Source organism: Ciona robusta, chromosome 5 (assembly GCF_009617815.1).
Source record: "Ciona robusta chromosome 5, ASM961781v2".
Classification (NCBI taxonomy): Eukaryota; Metazoa; Chordata; class Ascidiacea; order Phlebobranchia; family Cionidae; genus Ciona; species Ciona robusta.
The window spans coordinates 3,275,394-3,298,751 of record NC_143239.1 but is presented as its reverse complement, the minus strand read 5'-3'; the positions used below and the strand labels follow the sequence as shown (position 1 = coordinate 3,298,751).

The following is a 23,358-nucleotide window of genomic DNA, read 5'->3' as shown; positions in this document are numbered from 1 at the left end:
AATGAGATTGTTGTTAAGTACTGGCAAAGCGCAGGCTATTAGTGTTAGCTGTATAACAGAATATGCTGGTGTTATGCGTCTGTGTAATAACAGCAAAGTGTTGTATTTATTGCAACGTAGGAATTAAAACACGGAGCGGCCCCGCTGGGTCTTTCGCTGCACGAAAGCGTCATACTTCTAAGAACACGAAAGCAGTAAGCCTGTAATACTGTGGGGTAAGATGGAATACCGTTAGCACATAAATCCTATATTTCCTGAACGTGTTTACCCTATGCTCTTTTTGAGTGCTGGGGCTACGGGTATATAATATTTTAATATTATTTGTTTACTGTTTGAGAGAATGAACACATGTTCCATCTTACCCCATTCTACTGTAGCATGTCTTTTTCTTTTCAGATGCATTTATTAGGAGAGTATGGAGGACGCTACAGCCGAAACAAATACGCTGTATTGTTTGCAATTACGCTTACATTATTTTCTACAAAAAAATTATGGTGGAGGAAATCGTTCCCAATACTGAAGCCGCAAAAAGCAAAAGAATTTTGTAAGACCGAACCAGAGTTTCATATTGAAACAATTAAAGAAGACATGCCCTTAATATTTGGAGTGACCTCAACCTATGCAAGACATCTGCAGCTACCAGAACTCACTCGTTTATCGCAGACTCTTCTCCATATACCAAAGTTTCATTGGATACTGACAGAGGATTCATATGAGAAAACTGAGACAGTGACCAAGCTGCTGCAGAAATCAGGACTTAATTACACGCACTTAAACGCGAAGAACAATGTACCAAGTCCAACAAAGTATATAAAAGATTACACTACACGAAACCTGGCTTTGAACTGGATTCGGGGAAACGTACCAGCGACCAGAGATGCTATTGTATATCTTATGGACGATGACAACACATACTCGTTGAAACTGTTTGATGAAATTCGTGCTACAAAACGCGCTGCTGTGTGGCAGGTGGGTTTAGTTGGTGACTTACTCAGCGAAGGCCCAGTAAAATGTGAAAACGGCAAGGTTTTGGAATGGAGAACATTTTGGTGGCCTGACAGATTAACCCCAATCGACATGGCTGGCTTTGCATTTCATATCAAATTACTCCTTGAAAGAACGGGGGCACATTTTCGTGATGTACCAGACATGGAGTCTGACTTTTTAAGTTCACTTTGCGTCACACGCGAAAATATTGAAGCCAATAACTGCAAGGATATCCTCGTGTGGCACACACAAACGAAAATACCTAAAGTGATGGACGGCAGCTCTAGGTCTAAATAGAATTAGGTGCTTTATTATAAGATTCAAAGTTAGGTGTTTATCACCGTTTAACCACTGCTAAATTCACAGATTCAGTACCGTATACAAGTTTTTAAATAAACGAAATTTTGTTTTAAACAAGTCCGCATTTTCAAGTCCAAAGAAATAAGTTTAGTTAAAACTATTTGTCAATATAACTTATATTGGCACCACCGCAAGTTAACATTAAGTTGCGTGCTATAAAAGTTACTACAAAAACTGCCATATATACAAAACTACGGTTATGTTTATTTCTCATATATAGTAGAATGGGATTAAATGGGACATGTTTAAACTCTCTTTTGTCGTCTCACTTGGTGGTAAACCAAGAATTTTACGGAACTATTAAATAACTGTATCTTCGATCTACCAAAGCATTATTAATTGTTTAAAACACGATAAAGAATTATAAAATATTAGTGATAACAGTATCCTATCTTACCCCACGTTACTATACCGTGGGGTGACACGGGACACTTTTAGCACATAATATCTAAATATCTTGATCGTGTATTAAACAATCAACAACGGTCTATGAAAGTCGTGACAATACGTTAATTTTTTAAATGTTTTTTTTTATTTACCCCCCAAAAGGGAGGGAAAAAATGAGTGAAAAAATGACCCATCTTACCCCACGATTCTATATATATATATATACTTAAAGATACGCAGACTAGACCGGTGTTAAAATGTGCACACAATATAAAAGCACATAAAATACAAGCTGGTTTTGAACTGAGCAGAAAATGTCTTCGGTGTTTTTCTTTTTCCGAATGTAACACATTAAGCTTCTATTTGCTGTGTGACCCCTTGGATACAAAACTGCTGTTTCGATTCTTCTTTTTTCTTGATGCTTTCGTAATAAGCAGTTAGTTCCGGACTTGACAGAGTGAAAGCACCGGCTTGCTTTTCTTGGCCAACAGGAATCATTCTATTGCGCCTGTTCAAGCCAATATATTGACCGGTACTTTTGTTGTACAAAACGTGCTGCTGACTATGTGTACGTAACTTGTATTCAAACACTCGCGGGTCGTCGGTACCGGGCGAGTTCCTGCTTGGTTCATTCCCTTGTATTATCTTCAATCCTGGTCTGCCGTTTCTTCCAGTTGTAGGCGACAAATACAATTGCAATCCCGATGTCAATTTTACCGAAAATATGAAAAAGTTACCGTTGATCCATGAAGTCCAGTATTTAGTGTCGGGGTAGTTTTGTACATAAACGTTCCCATTTTCAATCATTTGCTTTGGCCACGCCTTATAGCCTGCATGCGCATCTAAAAGAATCTCAAGCCCGATTGCGGGGCTCCAGATGTCTTCAATAGGAATCTCACATTCAAATTCACATTCGCTACTTATCGAGCTAGAACTAGACTCGCGTGAAAATCTTCTAACCAGGTCCATACTTGCAGCTATATATCGCTATAAACGGTTTTCGTATAACGTAGACGATATTGCTGAAAAACATTTAAAAATCTGGTAAGTTTTAAGAACACGGAAATCTAACTGCCCTGGTAAAACGGTTAGAAGTTTTAAGTACACGAAGATTACAATTAAATATAATTACGTTGATTTTTGTTAAAACCTGAACTGTATATCCTCTGGAAGGATATTGTAGTTAAGGAAAAACTCACATATTCATCTAACTATAGTAGGCTGGGGCAAGGCGGTACAAGTTTCTTTTCTCGTCCAATTTGGTAGTAAACAAAAAACATTAAAATATCGTAAAACCGTAGCTATAAGAAACTAAAAAGTAATTTTAGTTTTTTAAAACAAGATTGGGAAATATAGAATAGTATGTACTGAAAGTATCCCATCTTTCCCCGCAGTACTAAATGTACAGTATACCCCAGTTGCACAGCTTTATAAATACTGTTGTTCGTATAAATTAAAAAAAGCACTAGACACGAGTTAAGATTTTATTTTGACTTTATTAGGTCAGAGAAATCTGACGGTATAGTTTAAATTTATACAAAAATACCCACTTTCTCTTAACGCATCATTTACAAAGCTAAAATGAATTTCCAACTGGGTAATACTATACTATTGCTCAGCGAACTAGGCTTAAAAGTAAGTAAGTAATAATGAACATCGTAGGCTGTTGGTATTCGCTTCAGTGACCCTCGCGCGCTTATCTTTGAATGCGAATCACGGTAAAGAGAAACCGGGAAATTTCGACAGCATAATTTTGGAATGAGAAAGTCACATTTGTAAAATACAACGCTTTGACTTAACTACTTTACTTTAGTACGGCAGGGAGAAGGATAGGACACCTTCAGCACATGGTATGCCATATTTCCTAATCGTGTTTTAAACAATTAACAACTCTCTTTTAGAGTTCCAAGAATGCTCTTTGTTTACTATCAAATTGGACAAGAAAATAGAACAAATGTCCCATCCTACCCCAACCGACTACATGACGTAACATTAAGTTGATTACGTTACTTTCATTTCAAAATTTGGGTTTCGGTCGTTTATTACTGATGAATGTATATAAACATTCTCAAAGTTTTTATATACGGAGTTTCGTGCTATGGCACATAACACGATAATGACGCCAGTCGTAATTATTTACGTAAGCAAAAAAATTTAAACTATTTTAAGATGGAAAATTCTCAAAGTTTAGTAATCATGAAACTTAATAGTTTTGCGAAACTTGGACACAAAAATATACGCTTGTTATTGCAGAACATGAAATAAATCTAACTGCCAATTGAGTTAACGAATTTTATGAATCAACTAAATAGAACCGGTTGTTTGTAGCAGTACATATAGTAGGGTGGGGGAATATGGGACACCTTGTCAATCTATTTTCTCGTCTCATTTGGTAGTAATCAAAGAACATTTAAAGAATTAGGAGTGTCCCATCTTCCCACACCCTACTTAACTAATTTCGGCTTTAGCCTCTTATTGATTTTTTACGAAGTCTTATTTTAAATAAAACAAACAGTAATCACAGACAAAAATACATCTTCTGTGACATTAATAACGACAACATGGTCTAATACATTAAGCTGGGGGAAGATGGGACACCTTTTCCTTCTATATTCGTGTCCCATTTGGTAGTAAACAAAGAACATTCAAATAATTATAAAACCGTATCCTCACGACTCCAATAAATAGTTGTTAATTGTTTAAAACACGGTTAGGATATTTGGATATTATGTGCCGAAATTTCTCCCACCCTACTATATATATGTTGAAAAAATACGTTCCGGACATTATATTCCATATACTTATGTAATGTCGAGGATTTATAATTATATGTTTGGGTCTAACTTACACTAACAATGTGTTTTATCACCAAGGACGTTGGTGTTAATGAATGATTGCGCTTTGTAGTTCGAATGAGTTCGTTTTCATTGAATTACATGCTTTTATATTTTAGTCACATTCTAGTCTTACTGCAGACTACGACAAGCCGATTTAGCAATTGGCCGTAAATAAAGAATGACGAAATTACGCATAAAATACATTTATGAATTAAGTATTAATCCATATAAGGTGAAGGTACTAATAATATTTAAACTGCTGTGGTAAAAGTCAGGTCCTTAAGATATTTTTATAGGCAATGAGGCACAAAAGCCACTATGCATGCTTATATATGCGGTCGGTAATTTACTGTACAGGCTACTACTGTACGTTAGTTACACGCTACAAATGTATAGAGATGGTCGCATACGGCGCTCATTCCAAAATTAAAACAGATTACAATATAGTAGGGTAGGGGAAGATGGAACACCTTGTCAATCTATTTTCTCGTCACATTTGGTAGTAAACAGAGAAAAATCAAATAATTATAAAAACGTATATCTTCACGACTCCCATAGACGGTTGTTATATTGTTTAAAATACGATCACGATATTTGGATATTTTGTGCTAAAGGTGTTCCATCTTCCCCCACCCTACAATATATGGTTTAGCATTTTAAAAATACCGACAAACGAAGATGTAATAGTTGTATGTATTCTTATATGTGCCTATGAATGTGTATCCAACGGTTACCGTCTAGATTTGTATTACGTAACTTATCGCGTTTAAATGTACAGTGTTTCACAGATCAATTTACAACGATGTAATGGGAAAATTCCGTGTGCTTTGTCCCTACCATTATACCTAAGCGCCCAGGTACACGCAGAGTTGTAAGAACCCGAAATGATAATCTAAATTCTACAACGTATTCATATCATCTTACCTAACAACGCGTTGTAGTCAAAAGAACGTTTCAAAAGGGCTTGATAAAATAAACAAAACTAAGAGTATATAGCCACAGTCAAAGGGAACGTAAACGACATGTTTACCACTTGTATGCGGATTGAGAATGAGATAAAAACAGTAATAAAGTTCGATACCTATTCAGATGCACATATTGTTCAGGTTAAGAAGAAGAAACTGCAGAAGATCCGTTCGCGAAGGTTTTTTTTATTAGAAAACGTAAAATTTGGAGGGTTAATTTAATGATACATTAAGTAAAAATTTCATTTATACAGAAAAACTGTTAGATATTTTACTGCACGTTATATGGGAGCGTATTGGTCGAATATAGACAAGATGGGGTGTTTATATTCTAAAGGTGGAGAATGTGCGGAAGCCGTAAATATCATTTGGGCAAATATAGGTAGTTCCAACATAGACGAAAATGGTATCGCTGGATACAAAGCTTGGCCAAAGCAATTGGCAAACAACAGCAACGTATATACGATCAACAGTACAAACTCTAGCGCAAACTGGACGGGCTGGAAATCGACGAGCAACAATTACTTGATATTCCAAATAAAAGACGCGAACAACAGAGCACTTTATATGATCGTTAACAGCAGTAACAAAGTAAAAGTCACTACTACTGGCACTGCGCCCACTAATTCTACCCCGCAGATGCCGAACGAGATGATTTTTCAAAAACAAGAAAGGTCACTTAAAAACGACCATGTTTTGTACCATCCAAAATCCCAAATGTACATTGCAAAAAACAGAAGGAACAAACTGATATGCGTAAGCTCGAAAAGTGATGCAACTGGGTTTAACGTGGAAAATAAGCACATAAACTTAAAGCTTCAGCAGGGACTATGCATGTAAAAACACAACCTAATATTTTATGCTTGAATAATTTCGAACTTGTCTTCCGTATCAGCTAAAGAACATTCGGTTACACTATGGTAGGGTGGGGGAAATGAGACACATTTTCATTTTAATTTCTCGTCGCATTTGATAGTAAACAAAGATCATTCAAGGAAATATAGAACCGTATCCTCGCAACTCCCGTAAACCGTTGTTAAATATTTAAAATACACGCAACATACTTGCACGTTATGTGCTAAAGGTGTCCCATCTTTCTCCAACCTACTATACATATAAATAAACGGTGTTATACCTTTGCACTTTAACTTGTGTATCAAAATAATATTTTAATAAAATAACAAATGCAGAAGTTGCCACCTTTTTCATTCTATTTTCTCGTCCTATTTGGTAGAAAATAAAAAGCATTCAAAGAATCATAAAACCGTATCCTCAAAACTTCCAAAGACCGTTGATAGTTTTTTAAAACACTCAGGATATTTGGATAATATGTGCTAAAAGTGTCCTATCTTTCCCCACCCTACCATTTAGTACAGCGGGGCAATATGGGTCACTGTAACACATATTACCCAATCTTTCAAAAATCAAATTACATGACTTTTTTGGGAGGTGATACCACGAATTAGTACTATTATTTCTTTATTAGAAAATTTCGGTAGTTTTAATATAATTTAATAAGTATTCACAATAAATAGCTTACTATTAAACTTAACTATTGAAAAAAATGTTGAAGCCGTTTAAAACCAAATTTTATTACTTAAACAATTACCGTCTTTGCTGCGCGCTTTGTTGGGCGGTAAGAATACAGTCGAATTGCACTGTAACCCATTTTCGTCTATCAATGAGAACCGGCAAAATACCGATATATACCGGTATACCTATGGAAAGATTGTTTTAAACAAAGCTCATCCTGCGCTAAATGGGTACCGGTAAAAAGAGATTTTGAAAAAAGAAACTTCCCGTCTTACCCTACTATACTATAAGCGATGAACCAGCAACACAGCACTTTGTAAATATTCTTTTTTTACCATTAAAATTGGCTCTATCTTACCCCACCCTTTTAGCGTGCTTCAAAAAGTTTAAGAACCCCTGTCCTAGAAGGATTAAAGTCTGTTTAAATCGTGGTCCTATCCTCCAGACCAGAAGCTATACTTTCTTCTCAATGAAAATCACCGATGCATAGCGAAAAGAGGGAGAGAAATAGTTTCATGCAATCCCCAAAATGAGTTTAAGAGCGAGGATCTAACTCGCTAAAATATGCGCCAAACTTTCGAACTATAAAGCAGAACGAATATTTTGCTGTCAATCAGAACTGTTCCGCGTGAGTTACGGTTAAAAACAGCATTTTCTCAGTTAATAAAAAAAAAACAAGAAATTGTTCACGTGCTTTTCCAATAATGTAATACAGCAAACATGAATAGTTTGCAACAACATTATTGTGGTTGTAAGCTATTCAAGCGTAAAAGCCTTAATAAAAAGAAATTGCTAAGGAAGTTGAAACAACTCATTTAACATAGCTTCGGTATAGTTGCGAAAATTGAACGCAGGTTTGTAGAGAAAAAAACTTACCGCTATGAAACATAGTAGGGTGGGGAAAGACGGGACACCATATCATTCTGTATTCTAGTTATACTTGGTATAGTAAACAAAGAAAAATCGAAGAATCATAAAACCGTATCCTCACGCGACTCTCATAGACCGTTGTTAATTGTTTAAAACACAATCAGGATATTTGGATATTATGTGCTAAAATTGTCCCGTCTTATCCAACCTACTATACATATTATGTTGGGAAAAATAGTTCGTGTTTTATTTCTGTTTAATGGCCCCAAATAGAAAAAAAACATTACAGAAATATAGTAGGGGGTGCTGGGAAAGGACAGGACAACAAGTCGTAAGGATAAGGTTAATCATTCTTTAAATGTTCTTTGTTTAATACTAAATGGGACGCGAAAATAGAATGAAAAGGTGTCCCATCTTCCCCCACGCAACTATACATAACCGCAGTCCCGCGGTTTTAAAATCTAACAGTTATTTGTTGTTTAGTTGCTAATTGTATCCCAACTTACCCCACCTTAATATATATAACCGTATTCTACCTCGACTAAAAACAGCGTTGTAATTTGTTAGAAATACGGAACATGTGATGTATTATGCTAACGATAATCATTTAAATTGTAGCTTTGACCACGTGTCATAACGACTGTCGTTTAACCGCTACTGCCAATATACCACTTATTTTAACCAAAAATTGGAATAGAAACTTACTGTTTATGTTGTATATGTAACTTACCTAATTTCTCTTCTAATGCTCTTACATTTTTGCCTTAAAACGATCGAAATAGTTTCTGACTAGAATTCATTTGTCAGCCACCAAGTCCAATCTAAAAGAATGTATATATTAGATTGGGGTAAGTTGGGACACCTTTTCATACCATCTTCCCGTCCAATTTTGTAGCCGTAATTAAAATAATATTCGTTTTCTGGCAGTAAAACCGTAAAAATGTGAATATGTGAACTACACGGCACAATATATATATATATGAAACACAATACAAATTCTTACATTAAAAAAGGCCATCAACATCAACCCACGTCGTATAGGTTAAATATATAGCGTAAACCAAGCCGTACCAGAAAACAATTAGTCAGTAATCTATTCAAACAAAAAGAATAGATATACTGTGATGTGACAATTCAATTACCCGAGACGCGCCGTTTCCTTAAGTCGAATGAATTATATGAGACATTACACAGCTGTATAAGTTCTGTCAGTTTATATTTGTAAGCATTATTATATTCTATTACCTTTATTTTGCTTTTTTTAGCGTTATAAAAATTGCTGTATTAGAGAACAGGTTGTTGAAAAATGACCAATCGGAAAAAACTACGTCACTTTTGCGCTATTCCTGTCTTCTTTGTGGTTATGGTTATACTGTTGCCATTTCTCTCTATAAGGGCCTTTAAACGAACAGGCACAAGAAAAAGAACAGTTAGAGTCGGGATGAACAAGGTTGCGACAGCCCAAAAGTTAAGCGACTGCTCTTAGACCTGCCAAGCAGCAGACAATTTGTGCCGGAACTTGCACGTACACAAGGCTAACCCATAGAAAGCGGATTTAACTCGGTTGGTACAGACTTTAATGGACGTCTCCAGTTTGTGTTGGATTGTAGTGGAAGATTCAGATAAGTAAACTCCGTTGGTTAAAAAGCTATTGGAAAACTTAAGTCTTAAATACCTTTACATTAACCCACGTCGTATGGGTTAAACATAGCTTGGGTTTACATAGCTTGTATGTTGCCATGTTGGTACAGTAAACTGTATTTTACAAATCACTATACAGTATGGTGGGGAGATGGGACACATTTTAACTCTATTTTATCGGCCAATTTAGTATAGTAAACAAAGAACATTCAAAGAATTGTAAACTGTATCCCCACGACTCATATAAACCGTTGTTAACTGTTTAAAACACGATCAGGATATTTGTATATCATATGCTTAAGGTGTTCCGTCTTCCCCACCGTACTATATAATAAGAATATTACAAGCCAACCTATAGGCCTTACTACAGAAAACTAATTCTCGTTGGTCTATTTTAAAAATGAGCGTTGCATCCTTGTATTGTGATGTGGCAGTTCAATAATCCGATACGCGATCACCGTTTCCGCATATTGGTAAATGAAATACGTTATGCAGTACCAGCAGCTATAGCTACATCAGGTTATATTCGTATAGTCTGTAAAGTCAATATAGTCTGTAAAGTCAATAATCTATACGTTTTTTGGTGTTACTTGTAAATTTCGTTAATTAAAGAATAGGTTGGTAAAAAATGACCAAACGAACAAAACTTGGTTGTTTTTGCGCTGGTTCTGTATTTTTCTTTGCGGTTATGATTGCACTTTGTGGATTTCTCGCTTTAAAAGTCAAAGATTTTCCAGCAATAGGCACAAGAAAAAGAACAGTTACAGTCGATAAGAACACGGTTGCTCGGATCCGGCAGAACATGACAACAGAACAAAAGTTAAACGCGACTGCTCCTAGAAAGATAATTTACGCCGTAACTTGCACGTATACAAGGCTAACCCAGAAAGCGGATTTAACTCGGTTGGTACAGACTTTAATGCACGTGTCCAGTTTGCATTGGATTGTAGTGGAAGATTCAGATAAGAAAACTCCGTTGGTTAAAAAGCTATTGGAAAACTCAAGTCTTAAATACACGCACCTTTATACTAAGAACACAGCAGCAATCTTCAAACATATACAGACGCTTAATATCGCATTGGCTTGGATTCGAGCCAACGTAAAGCCAAATGAAGGAGTGGTGTATTTTATGGATGATGACAACACATACGACATTAAATTGTTCGAAGAAATAAGAACAACTAAAGTACTTTCTGTGTGGCCTGTAGGTTTAGTTGGTGGTTTGTTGATTGAAGGGCCCGTTGAATGTAAAAACGACAGAGTTTTAACATGGAGAGTTTCGTGGAGACCGGACCGGACAATACCGATTGACATGGCTGGATTTGCGATAAACATTGCTCTCTTACACCAGCATCCGGACGGAAAATTTATCGATAACGACGACGGTGAATCACAATTTCTAGGCGCCCTTGGTCTTACGCGGGATAAAGCTGAGGGGAAGGGAAATGATTGCACTGAAGTTTACGTATGGCACACGCAAACTCAAAAGTTCACGCCCACTTTGGAAGAACAAATTTTAAAACTTGGGCCAAAATACAACCCCAACATAGAAGTGTAAAGCGTTAAGAGTTATTCTTCGGTTATGAATGAAAGTAAGTTCTGTATCATCGCGTGGTGGACCAACGAACGCTATGTTTCATGCACCTTGTTTCATTTTACGGGTTACAACAGTGTGATTTAAGTTGATTGGTTTTGAGAAATTTTTTACGTTTTATATAAAACGTTTTGAATTTTTTTTGTAACTTCCGAAAAACCTCATTGTGTGTATATATATACATATATATAGTAGGGTGGGGGAAGACGGGACATCTTTAGAACATAATATCCTAATATTCTGATCGTGTTTTAAACAATAATTGTCCATGGGGGTCGTGATGATACGATTTTATCATTCATTGAATGTTCTCTGTTTACTACCAAATAGGACGAGAAAATAGAAAGAAAAGGTTTCACATCTCCCCCCACCCTATACTCTATGTTGTTAATCGTAAATAATGGTTTAAGTATAATCTAAGTTCCTCACAATAAGTCATATTTTAAAGAGAATTGATATTTTAGGATTCGGTTAGGAAATAAAGTAGCTATGAAACCAACGCATTTGATTGTAGGTTCTGGTTTATCTGGTTCAGTAATCGCTGAAAGAATCGCGAACGTTTGGAATGAAAATGTGCTGATTATTGAAAAGCGAGATCACATCGGTGGAAACTGTTACGACTACGTAGACGACGAAACTGGGATTCGTATAAGCAAATATGGACCTCATTTGTTCCATACAAAAGACGAGGGAGTTTGGAAGTACGTACAACGGTTCGACACTTGGACTCGCTGGGAGCAAAAGACACTGTCTGTAGTAGACGGGCAGTTTGTACCAGTGCCCGTTAACATTACGACTGTGAATCAACTGTGTGGACAGAACATTGAAAACGTGGAAGAGATGGACGCCTGGCTGAGTACAGTGCAGTATAAAGGACCAATTGAAAACAGCGAGGATATGGCGGTGTCAAGAGTTGGTCGAGTTCTTTATGAAAAAATGTTCAAGCCGTATACGATCAAGCAATGGAATAAAACACCAGAGGAATTAAACCCTAGTGTTTTAGCGAGGATCCCGATTCGAAGAGATTTTGACACGAGGTATTTTAACGATAAATATCAAGCTTTGCCCGCAAACGGTTACACGCATTTCTTTGAGCGCTTGCTAGATGACCCTCGGATCAAAGTACAAACAGGTGTGGATTTTTTTAAATACAAACTTCAAAATGATCTTAGTCAATACAAAAGCGTGTTCTATACTGGACCAATTGACCAGTACTTTGATGACGTCAAATTGGAAAGGTTAGAATACAGAAGCATTGATTTTCACATCAAGAGGTACAAAGATGTGAATTATTTCCAGCCTTGTTCTATTGTAAATTACCCTGAAGATAATGTGCCGTTTACAAGAATGGTGGAATACAAGCATTTCCTTAACCAATCATCCAAGCATACTGTTACAGTAAGCGAAACATCGAATGACCACGGGGACCCGTATTATCCAGTGCCGAACAAGAAAAACATGGATTTGTATGAGCGCTACCGCCAGCTAGCAGTGAAAGAAGAAGAGGGAAAAAATGTTCATTTCGTCGGAAGGCTGGCCAACTATAAGTACATGAACATGGACCAGGCTATTAGAAATGCATTAGATTTCTTTGGTCGAATCAACGACAAAGTAGAAAAGGATTAAAGCTACTGTGCAACTCATAAACGTGAAACCATATATAGTAGGGTGGGGGAGATTGGACACCTTTTCATTCTATTTTATTGTCCTGTTTGGTATAGTAGGGTGGGGAAGAAGGAACACCTTTTCGTTCTATTTTTCCGTCTCTTTTGGTAGTAAACAAAGAACATTCAAAGAATTCTAAAACTGTATCCTCATAACTGCCATAGATCGTGGTTAATCGTTTAAAACACGATCAGCATATTTGGATATTATGTGCTAATTGTGTCCCGTCTTACCCCACCCTACTATAAATAGAATAATATAGGTCCCTTTACATCGAAACATTTTTTAACAATTATGCGTTAATATTAGGCAAGAAAGTGAATCAAAATCAGCTAAGCGTTAATGGGTTAAAAAATGCACGATTTTTAATTCAAAATAAACCTTCTCTGGTTTACATTCGCAAATATTTTGTGCTAAGCAGAGTCCGTATATAAACATATATATACTGACTCTGATTTTAAACTATGTAACAAAGCCATATTTCTCTGTTTCATGTTTTACTGTTGTATTTGATCATAGTGTTATTATTAGAAATGGTGGCCTGCATTAATACTACTACTACCCTAAAACTTGTACTGAATATATATTGCCTTTGAGATCAATACATGGTGCGCGCATACAACATAACGAGAATGCAATAAAGAATAATAAACAGAAATACCTTTACATTTTGTTGCATGTATAGGCTATGTCCATTTAAGCCATGTGTAGGATGTCCATTTAAGCCAGTGTTGAAGCATGTCAGGTTATATTTTAGTAAGGTGCAGTTCCATGCAACATATAGTAGGGTGGGGAAAGACGGGACACCTTTAGCACTTAATCTCTAAATATTCGGATCGTGTTTTAAACAATTAACAACTGCCTACGTGAGGGTATGGTTTTATAATTCTTTGAATGTTCTTTGTTGACTAACAACTAAGAGCAAAAAATAAACTAAAAAGGTGTACCATCTTCCCCTGTCTTACTATATAACTATTAGCCATCTGATTGCTACAGTTACAGTTGTTTCTATGAGTTAAAATGCTATAACGTTAACAAGCGCGTGATACATTTACTATGCACAGAGTAAAACGCCTGCAAACAGCAGTTCACACGTAGCAAGAAACTACGTCTTGTGTCTTTCATTAAAGCGAACTCTCCCGCTGTTAACGCCGACAGCTTGTCGCGGGGATAATGAAAAGCGCAACCAATTAACCAAGCGCATCAAAGTAAGAAAAAGTCGGTGCGTGGAAACGCGTGCAGAGAATGTAGTGACCAAAATAATTAAGTAATAGTTATGGTATAAGTCTAATGTTATAAAAATATTGAAGATAACTGAAATTCATTGCATTAAAAGTATAATGTTCGTTAATGCCATTTTGTTCTTATAGAAGCCTATGTATATATTAACATACAGTAGGGTGGGGTTAAATGGGACACACTTTCATTCTCTTATTTGTCCCATTTGTTAGTAAAAAAGACATTTCAGAGTTATGTAACTGTAGTCTCGCCACTAGTTTATTGTTAAAAACAAGATTAGAAAATATAGCATTTGAGTACTAACGGGTGCTATATATAAGTTTGGAAAATAACGGTCCCTCTATACTCTATATCGACCGTTACAGAAATATTTCATATTCATCAGAATTATTTAATGAACTGTCTAAAATAATTATCTATTTTGTAGAAGGTAAAAATCTAATTCCTCTCCTGCACCGGAAAAAATATAAAATATCTTTATATATATTAGGGTGGGGGGAAATGGGACTCTTTTCCATACTATTTTTTTCGTCCTATTTGGTAGTAAACAAAGAACATTTAAAGAATTATTAAACCGTGTGCTCACGACTCCCATATATACCGCTGTTAATTGTTTAAAACACGATCAGGATATTTGGACATTACGCGTTAAAGGTATCCCATGTCTTCCCCACCCTACTATATTACAAAGGAAGGTATACGAGTTCATACGTTAATGCGACAATTGGAGCCAAACAAATTGCTTTATTACAAGGTCCATTAAAAACTACATTATAAAATATTTTTACATTTTTTTAATTTACCGCACCGCAGCCATTTTTAATCAAGTTCGTGTGCTGCTTGTATTAAGGGTCTAAGGGGCGTGAGCTGCTAACAAAGTCGATTTCGCCATTGCGTGTTCTCCTCGTTTATATAGGCGGTATTTTTAGATATCAGTGAGAAAAAGGGTGAGTTTTTATTTTGCAGAAATATGCAGCCCCTTTCTCGCAGGGTTTTCTGGGGATTTTTAATTCCTCAAAGTTCAGGAATTTTTTTTGGAAATAAAAAAGGGTAAGAATGAAGAGACAAATACCAAAAAGCGATGACGCTGCACGAGGCAGGTGAAAAAATACGACGCTTATTTAACACGCACTGGATTAACAGGTTGTACAGTGTAGGCTTGGGAGACCTGGAAAAGGGAACTGAAAATACTGTTCATTATGTTTAGACATAAATATGTTTAGACAAACTGCATGTACTGTTAATCGAAATAGACTCGTGTGTTCGTGGTGGATTGTCTGTAGATACATAGGACGATCGTTTGGTAGTGGTGATATTAATATGTAATCTTACTTTCCAGAGCAAAATCTTTTTACGCGGAACTTGTAAGCTTGATTGTAACGACGAAATGACTTCTGCAAAAATTCTAGAGTGGCAAAGCATCGGTCCAGTGAACTTACGTGATACATACCAACACAATGCGAATGCTGGCCCGCGTGTCTTCTTTGAAGCAAGCCCAGTCTATGCAGCATCTAACAGCAACGCAGTTTGGCAAGCGTGGCAGTCCAAGGGCTCTGACCAATACTACATTTTCCAAACTTACGTATCCAACCTGTACATGCTACTTAACTACGGCGGAGAAGTCCAAGTTACAAGTGAGGGTGAAATTCCATCCGGAAGTTCGCCCCAGAAGCCAGACCCGAGGATTTTCCAACTTCAACTAAGACGGGGCACAAATGACAGCTTGCTGTTTCATCCGCAATCGGCCAAGTTTATCGGAGTCGACAATGAAGGAAAGTTAACGGCTGTTAACGAGCAATCAAATGCTACTTCATTTTCGGTTCAGCATTTCGCGAAGCAAGCTTAAGAGTTGTGTTTTGTTTGCCCATGTACACTTAACTCAGCATTTTCGCAAGAAAATAAACGGCAACAACAAACCATGTATTCTATACTAACAACCAAGCTTTTATAATCTGCGTGTGCCCAACTGCTAATTCTTTATAACCAATGCCGCTTTCGGTGAAAAAATAAAACATTACTAATTCAAATCACTCTGTGTTGGAAATTGAGGGTGTTTTAAGAAAAAGCGAACTACACACACATCCTAGTATTTTGATATACAGTAGAAGGTGAGGACATCTTACCTTTCATGCTGTTTACACTATAGTTCATAAAATGCAAAAGAAAGATTAAGATAATAGGTGTAAATGTGCAATGTGGCACAAGAACACGTCTTTTTCTAAAGTACTATATTCCAGTAAATATAGTGTATTGGGGGAAGATGGGACACCTTTGGCACATAATATCCAAATATCCTAATCGTGTTTTAAACAATAAACAACGGTCTGTGGGATTCTTGAGGGTACGGTTTTATAATTCTTTAAAAACGTTTTGTTTACCACCAAATTGGACGAGAAAATAGAATGAACAGGTGTTCCATCTTCCCCTACCCCACTATACATTAGTTCATAAAATGGAAACGAAAGAATAAGATAATATGGCAAAATGTGCAACGTGGCACTGGAACAATGCAGTCATGTAAAAGCAACGAATACATTTATAGGGCAATTTTATTAAACTAAAGTAAAACCAGCCTACTATCAAGTTACGAAACAAGTTATCTTTGCAAATATAAAGTATAGGGCGGGGGAAGATGGGACACATTTCATTCTGTTTTCTCGTCCTTTTTAGTAGTAAACAAAGAACACAAAACCGTATCCTCGCGACTTTCATAGACTGTTGTTAATTGTTTAAAACACGATTAGGATATTTGACAATTCTGTTCTAAAGGTGTCCCGTCTAAAGACCCCTTTATATTCTATAGGCCAGGGTAAGATGGTACAAGTTTTCATTTTCTTTTATCACCGTATTTGGCAGCAAACAAAGAATATTGAAATAATTATATAACCGCAGCTTCACGACTACAAAATGGCGTTGCTAATTGTTAGAAACATGTTTAGAAAACATGGGATATATGTTTAAAAGTATGGCCAACGTTGGGTTTTTCTTTAGTTAGATGTGTATTGAGGCTGTATGTATATAGCTGGCAGTTTTGACATAAGAACTTATTCAATTTTAAATGTTATTAAAATCCACATTGTTCGCGTTTTATACTGATGCAATTTTTATATACAGTACTGTGTTGTGAGATAGATCACTTTTAGCACATAAATATTACACCTTTAAATAGCATATAATCACTTTTAGTAAATAATTAATATCCAAATATCCTGATCGTGTTTTAAACAACCAACGACGTTTTATGGGAGTCGTGAGGATATACGTTTTTACAATTCTTTGACTGTTCTTCGGTTACTGTTATATGGGACGAGAAAATAGAATACAAAGGTGTCCCAACTTCCCCCACCCTACTATACTATATATAATAGTGTTACAATTACGATTACTAGGTTTCATTTCCAGAGGTTTTATAAATGGAGTATTAATTAGGGGACGAGAAATAAACCAATTCTTTAAATATCCTTTGTTTACCACCAAATAGAACGAGAAAATAGAATGAAAAGCTGTCCCATCTTACCCCAACATACTATATGATATTTTTAAAAATTATCATAACTAACATTTGATAAGTTAAAATCATTGTAATAATATAACAGCATGTACTTTTGGTTTCGTAAAGACTATAGAGTGGATTCCCGAACACAGGTTACACATGCAATTGTGTTAAAACGTTTAAATGTATTTTGTACATGGCAAATAAAGTTACGTAACTGTAAACGGGCAGTATTTATACGAGATATTTTTACCCAGACGAGTTTAAGAAAAAGGAAATAGGTATTGTTTTGTTACTCCAAATTCTTTGGCGTACATACAATAAACACACTGGGACTTTTTGCAGCTTGAAGTTAAGTTTGAAATTTTCAAAACTAGCAAAAATGTTCACGCTGCTAAAGCTTGCAAAATTTGAACATGTATAGTTGATTTGAAAAATATTTGCAAATGTGATGTTTAGCAATGTATATGTATTGTTTAATTGTATTCTTTGATGCACATATAGTTATCTAAATTGACTGCAATTGACAATATTTGCTAAATCGGTAAGTAAATTAATATATAGTAGGGTGGGAGAAGATGGGACACCTTTTATTCTAATTTTTCGTCCCACTTGGAAGTAAATAAAGGAAATTCAAAGAATTATAAAACCGTAACCTGACGACGTCCAAAGAACGTTGTCAGTTGTTTAAAACACGATTAAGATAGTTGGATATTATGTGCTAAAGGTGTTCCATCTTCCCCCATGGTAGTATAAATAAAGGCGTTCAGACAAAACTTGAAACCTCATGTTGTACTTTATAATTTGCACAACATTATTAAATGACGTAATTATGAACTTCGTATTATTAGATTGGAAAAACTTGAATTCTAAGAGCTGGTACAATGTAAAACTATTATAGAGAGGCATTTTTGCGGGATTTCCCTACAAGCTTTTCAGACGCACAATCTGAATGACGTAATGCGCAGAACGTGCATTGGACCGATAAAAGTACGTTAGTTGTATGTACGGTATGAGTAAACTTAAATTACAAATTTAAACATGGTGTTAAAATTCATTGATATTTTATTGCAAAATCATGTAAAAAAAACAACTATTCTGTGTTGATTACGACAGGTTAAAAAACTTTGTTAATTAATGTTTGCATTCTTATTTAAAAGTCTGTTTAGTGACAACTGCATAGTTTTTAAATTAAACTATGCTTTGCCGATACAACAACCCGAACCCCTTAACGACAATAAAACGAAATAAAAACTAATTGGGCCGTAGTAAATCGTCTCACAGAGCTAAAACAGAGAAGAAACTAAAAATAGAGTAGTGTAATATAGTAGGTTGGGGAAGATGGGACACCTTTAGAACATAGTATCCAAATATCCTGATCGTGTTTAAACAATTACCAACGGTCCATAGAAGTCGTGAAGATACGGTTTTATAATTCTTTGAATTTTCTTTGTTTATTACCAAATGGGACGAGAAATTAGAATAAAAACGTGTCCCATCTCCCCCCCACCCTATTGTTTTATACATAGATGTGAAAATGTCAATCTTAAATTTCCCAATTCTAGGTTTATAACAAAATATATAGTAGGTTGGGGAAGGTGGGACACCTTTTCATTCTATTTTCTCGCCCAATATGGTAGTAAACAAAGAAAATGCAAAGAATTATAAAGGCGTATCCTCACGACTCCCCTAGACCGTTGTTAATTCTTTAAAACACGATCAAGACATTTAGATATTATGTGCAAAAGGTGTCCCATCTTCCCCCACCCTACTGTATGTAATTGCTTTTATGCTAACAAATACATTTGCAGTTGCATCACGGAACTCAATTGTATTTATACGAGATATTTTTAACTTGACAGCAGTAAGAAAAAGGTTACTGCCTTCTTTTGGATACATAGTTTAATTAGGGTACTTCCGCGAATACAAATAAAGTAAGTAGGGAATTTTTCGCTCATAAAAAAGCTGCCAAACATTCCAGTTCTAGTAAAAACAGAACTTATGGCGTAATCAATACACGTAAATAATACATCGTTAGCATATAATTAATATCCAGTTTTCTTGATCGTGTTTTAAACAAAATATATGGGAGTTGTTGAGATACGGTTTCTAATATGGGACTTATTAGGATACGGTTAAGAAATCTTTGAATATTCTTTGTATACCACCAAACTGGACGAGAAAATGGAATGGAAAGCTGATCCATCTTACCCCAAAACACTATATGATATTTATGTAATTTATCATAACTAAGGTAAAATCATTATAAGAATATAACAGCATGAACTTCTGGTTTTGTATATAAACATATATATGCCGCAGCAAATACAATTGCAATCGCGCCATATGGAACAGAATTGTATTTATAGAGATATTTTTAACCAGCAGTAAGAAAAAGGTTACTGCCTTCTTTTGCTGACATAGTTTAACACAAATAAAGTAAGTAGGGAATTTTTCGCTCATAAAAAAAGCTGCCGAACATTCCAGTTCTGGTGGAAACAACGCTTATGACGTAATTAACAATACTTTAGCGAGGCACATACCAATGAACGTCGAGAAAAGGGAAAAAGTTCGTACAAAAATCTGTTAATAAACTTTTAAACTGTATACACCGTACAAGGTGTAACATAACATTTAATTATAGGATGTACTTCTTCAATATATTTACTGCGGGCGTTTTTCTTTACATTGTGATTACCCCTATACAACTTCCATTACATTGTGATTACCCATATTTCGATTATATTGGAATAAGAGACTTACGATGTCATTTAGGCGTAATGAATATCCCTTTTATTATACAATTAGTTGACTTGAATTGTGTGTGTTGCGTTTTGGTTGCACCCGATGCTTATATCCTTATAACTACAGGCACAGCGCATTGCCTGGACTGGGTGTACAACTGTACAAGTTCTGGAGTAAAAGTTAAAATAGTGTATCATTCCAAAAAATGGCTAATAGCCAAAAATGGCTAAAGAGAAAAACGCGATGTTCATAGTTATTTACAAGCAAACATGTTTAATTTTCAAATGTTTTCAAAAACTAAAACCGATTACTTCTAACAAAATACATTACTTGTAACAAAATACAGAAAAAATACATTCTGTATTGTTTTAATTCAAACTCATACAGCTAAAAAATCAAGCTAAAAATAATAACAGTGGCGGTACAATTTTAAGGATAATCACTAAATACACATTTTATTCAACGACAATATTTATACCCCAAACATTTTTTGGTGCAGTCTAATGCATACCTTTTTGCTTTATAGAAATAGGCTTTCATTCAATAACGTATACAGTACTCTAAGTAATCTGGCCCACACTGAAACTTTAGGAAAGACAGAGATTTTCAATATGTGGCAACTAACATTTTTTCAGCACAAATTTATTGTCTTATTAAAGCGAGCTGGTTACAAATATTATTATTTTGTTTAGTTGGGAATGTGTATTTCGTGGGTATGTAAAGATGTATAAAAAAAGATCATATAGATTGTTAGGTGTAAAGGAAAAACGAGGCAGAACATTTTAGTAAAACGAAATGTTGGAACGCTGGTACTGAAAAAGGTTCACATATGCTATTTTTGGTACAGCAGTGCTGTCAGTAGGAAAATGTCCAGACCCGTAAAATTCATTACGTATTCCTAACACGGATTGGGGAAATGGAAAAGAACGCTGATGCTATTATATAAACGCCCGTACCATGCAAAACTTGCACTGCAAGACGGTCAGTGCTGCTGCTTCGCTGACTATGGTTAATAAATATATTTTGTTGGTTGGGGTGATTGACGACCAAAATGCTGCGGGGTGATCATTTACAAAGTATTTATTTTCCAGGAAATCATTTTAAACTTATACTTGTTAAGTTATAGAAACAGCGCAATGGCTAAAGTTGAATCTAAAAGTGACCCATGCTGCAATTATATACAGTGGATGAGTTCCGTTTCGGTCGATATTCGTGATACCCATATGCCTGGTTTCAATGCATGGCCACGAATGATGTGTGATGGTAGCTCAGTGTACGCTGTTGCAAACAGTCAAGCAATTTGGAAAGCCTGGCAATCGGAAGGCGATGACAACTACTATATTTTCCAAACGTACTGCGGTGGACTCTTTCTGTCCATCAACGAATGTGGTGACTTGGAAGTTTCAAACGATTCCGACAATCCAACTACAGACACGCCGCAAATGCCGGACAAACGGATTTTCCAACTCCAACGAAGATATGGGACGGGCGACAACGAGCTTTACCATCCGATGTCGAAGATGTTCGTTGGGGTAGACGCCGATAGAAAGTTCTTTGCTGCTGATTTGGGTCAAAACGCTAGATCGCTCACCCTTACGATGACTATTCCTGGAAATATGCCACCACAATAAGCAGAATCGATCGTTAGTTGTTTCGGCCGCTTCAAAGTATATCAACTGCATTAACAAACTGTAGTCTTTACTAAAAATGCTACACCTGTTTACCCGCCGTGTTATATAGCACTTTGGGTAAGATGGGACACCATTAGTACATAATATCTATATCATGGTAGTGTTTTAAACAATTAACAACCGTTTATTGGAGTCGTGAGGATACGGTTTTATAATTCCTAAATTTTCTACCAAATGGGACGAGAAAATAGAATGAAAAGGTGTCCCATCTTCCCCTATCCTACTCTATGCTGTACATTATCAAGCTGATAGCGCATCGAAAATAAAACACTATAAACACTCATAGAAACCCCATTTGCCTTATATAAGGACAACACTGATGCTCGTTCTCTCAGCCAATACAAAACTTCTTAAGATGAGTAAACGCGAACAGGGATTGCATCTTGCCCAATGATACACGCACCGGCCAGGTAGCGTCGAGCCTCGAACCCGTAACTTTTGGGTTATATTTTATCAGCATAAAGGGGCTCTCAAAACTACGTCTTATATGTTATATATATAAACAATTACTCTTGAGGGCTGGTTTAGTACTTCGGGTACGGAAGTACACAGTTATACCTATAAACACAGTATTTCAATTGCGCCACCACTTATAGTTCAAGTATTACGCAATTGTTTATTTAGGTATCCGTGTATAGGTTAACTGTATTTGTAGGAATTCATTTACTGAATCTAGGTTACCTTGTTGTATATTGGTATTTTCTCGAGAAGCGCAACGGAAAAAATAGAAGTTTAGTGGTTTGTTTTGTATTGGCGTGATTTGGTTGCGAGCATTTTAATGTTTTTGTTCAAACGACTACGCGGGCTTAGACGTCGTGTATAGGCCTAAGAAAGGTAATAACATGATCTCTATCTAAAAAATATACTCTTTTTTTCTCTTATATCAAGCAATGCTAGATACCAGATTCAAATAAATGAAAAGTTTGTTTAAACTCGCGTTATAACACGAGTGTTCTGTTTCAAACACGTTTTTCTTATGTTTTTAGCTTTGGGAACAATCTAGAATATAGTAGGGTGGAGGAAGATGGGACACCTTAGCTCATAATACCCAAATATACCTTGATCGTATTTTGAACAGTTAACAACGGTCTATGGGAGTCATGAGGATACAGTTTAATATTTTCTCTCTGTTCTTTGTTTACTCCCAATTAAGACGATAAAATAGAATGAAAAGGTGTCCCATCTTTCCCCGCCCTACTAATTGTTTTTAAACGATAGCCCGTAGCGTAATGTTACTGCTGTAAGGGCATGCCGTCGCACGCTTATAGTCCGCATACCATGTTCGCACTTAATTATGCTTCAGTTGTAAAGTTTGGCTTTGAAATAACTATATGCCCATAGCAACGTGAGT

General features: G+C 35.9%; 3 protein-coding genes across 7 annotated transcripts; 2 read left to right on the top strand and 1 right to left on the bottom strand.

Annotated features, from left to right (window-relative positions):
* The first annotated feature begins 47 nt into the window (after positions 1 to 47).
* On the top strand, positions 48 to 1,404 carry LOC149735643 (galactosylgalactosylxylosylprotein 3-beta-glucuronosyltransferase 1-like). Its single transcript, XM_089879113.1, has 2 exons — positions 48 to 215; positions 397 to 1,404. The coding sequence occupies exon 2, from the start codon at positions 397 to 399 to the stop codon at positions 1,282 to 1,284; it is 888 nt and encodes a 295-aa protein (XP_089735239.1). The 5' UTR covers positions 48 to 215; the 3' UTR covers positions 1,285 to 1,404.
* Positions 1,274 to 13,845, bottom strand: LOC149735641 (uncharacterized). Of its 5 annotated transcripts, none has more exons than XM_089879116.1 (4): positions 13,501 to 13,845; positions 9,185 to 9,337; positions 8,670 to 8,760; positions 1,274 to 2,756 (listed from the first exon to the last, which is right to left on the bottom strand). In XM_089879116.1, the coding sequence occupies exon 4, from the start codon at positions 2,701 to 2,703 to the stop codon at positions 2,086 to 2,088; it is 618 nt and encodes a 205-aa protein (XP_089735242.1). In that variant the 5' UTR covers positions 2,704 to 2,756; positions 8,670 to 8,760; positions 9,185 to 9,337; positions 13,501 to 13,845; the 3' UTR covers positions 1,274 to 2,085. The 5 variants fall into 5 exon arrangements, with proteins under 5 accessions (XP_089735242.1, XP_089735244.1, XP_089735246.1 ...); XM_089879118.1 differs by lacking the exon at positions 9,185 to 9,337 and adding an exon at positions 7,146 to 7,254; XM_089879120.1 differs by lacking the exon at positions 13,501 to 13,845 and adding an exon at positions 7,146 to 7,254 and having other exon boundaries at positions 9,185 to 9,323.
* LOC149735642 (galactosylgalactosylxylosylprotein 3-beta-glucuronosyltransferase sqv-8-like) lies at positions 10,067 to 11,638 on the top strand. The gene has a single exon (XM_089879114.1). It carries the CDS (start codon positions 10,209 to 10,211, stop codon positions 11,136 to 11,138), a length of 930 nt encoding a protein of 309 aa, XP_089735240.1. The 5' UTR covers positions 10,067 to 10,208; the 3' UTR covers positions 11,139 to 11,638.
* Positions 13,846 to 23,358: the final 9,513 nt, after the last annotated feature.

Coding starts and splice junctions, on each gene's coding strand:
- LOC149735643 (XM_089879113.1), top strand. CDS start 397: ATGCATTTATTAGGAGAGTATGGAGGACGCTACAGCCGAAACAAATAC.
- LOC149735641 (XM_089879116.1), bottom strand. CDS start 2,703: ATGGACCTGGTTAGAAGATTTTCACGCGAGTCTAGTTCTAGCTCGATA.
- LOC149735642 (XM_089879114.1), top strand. CDS start 10,209: ATGACCAAACGAACAAAACTTGGTTGTTTTTGCGCTGGTTCTGTATTT.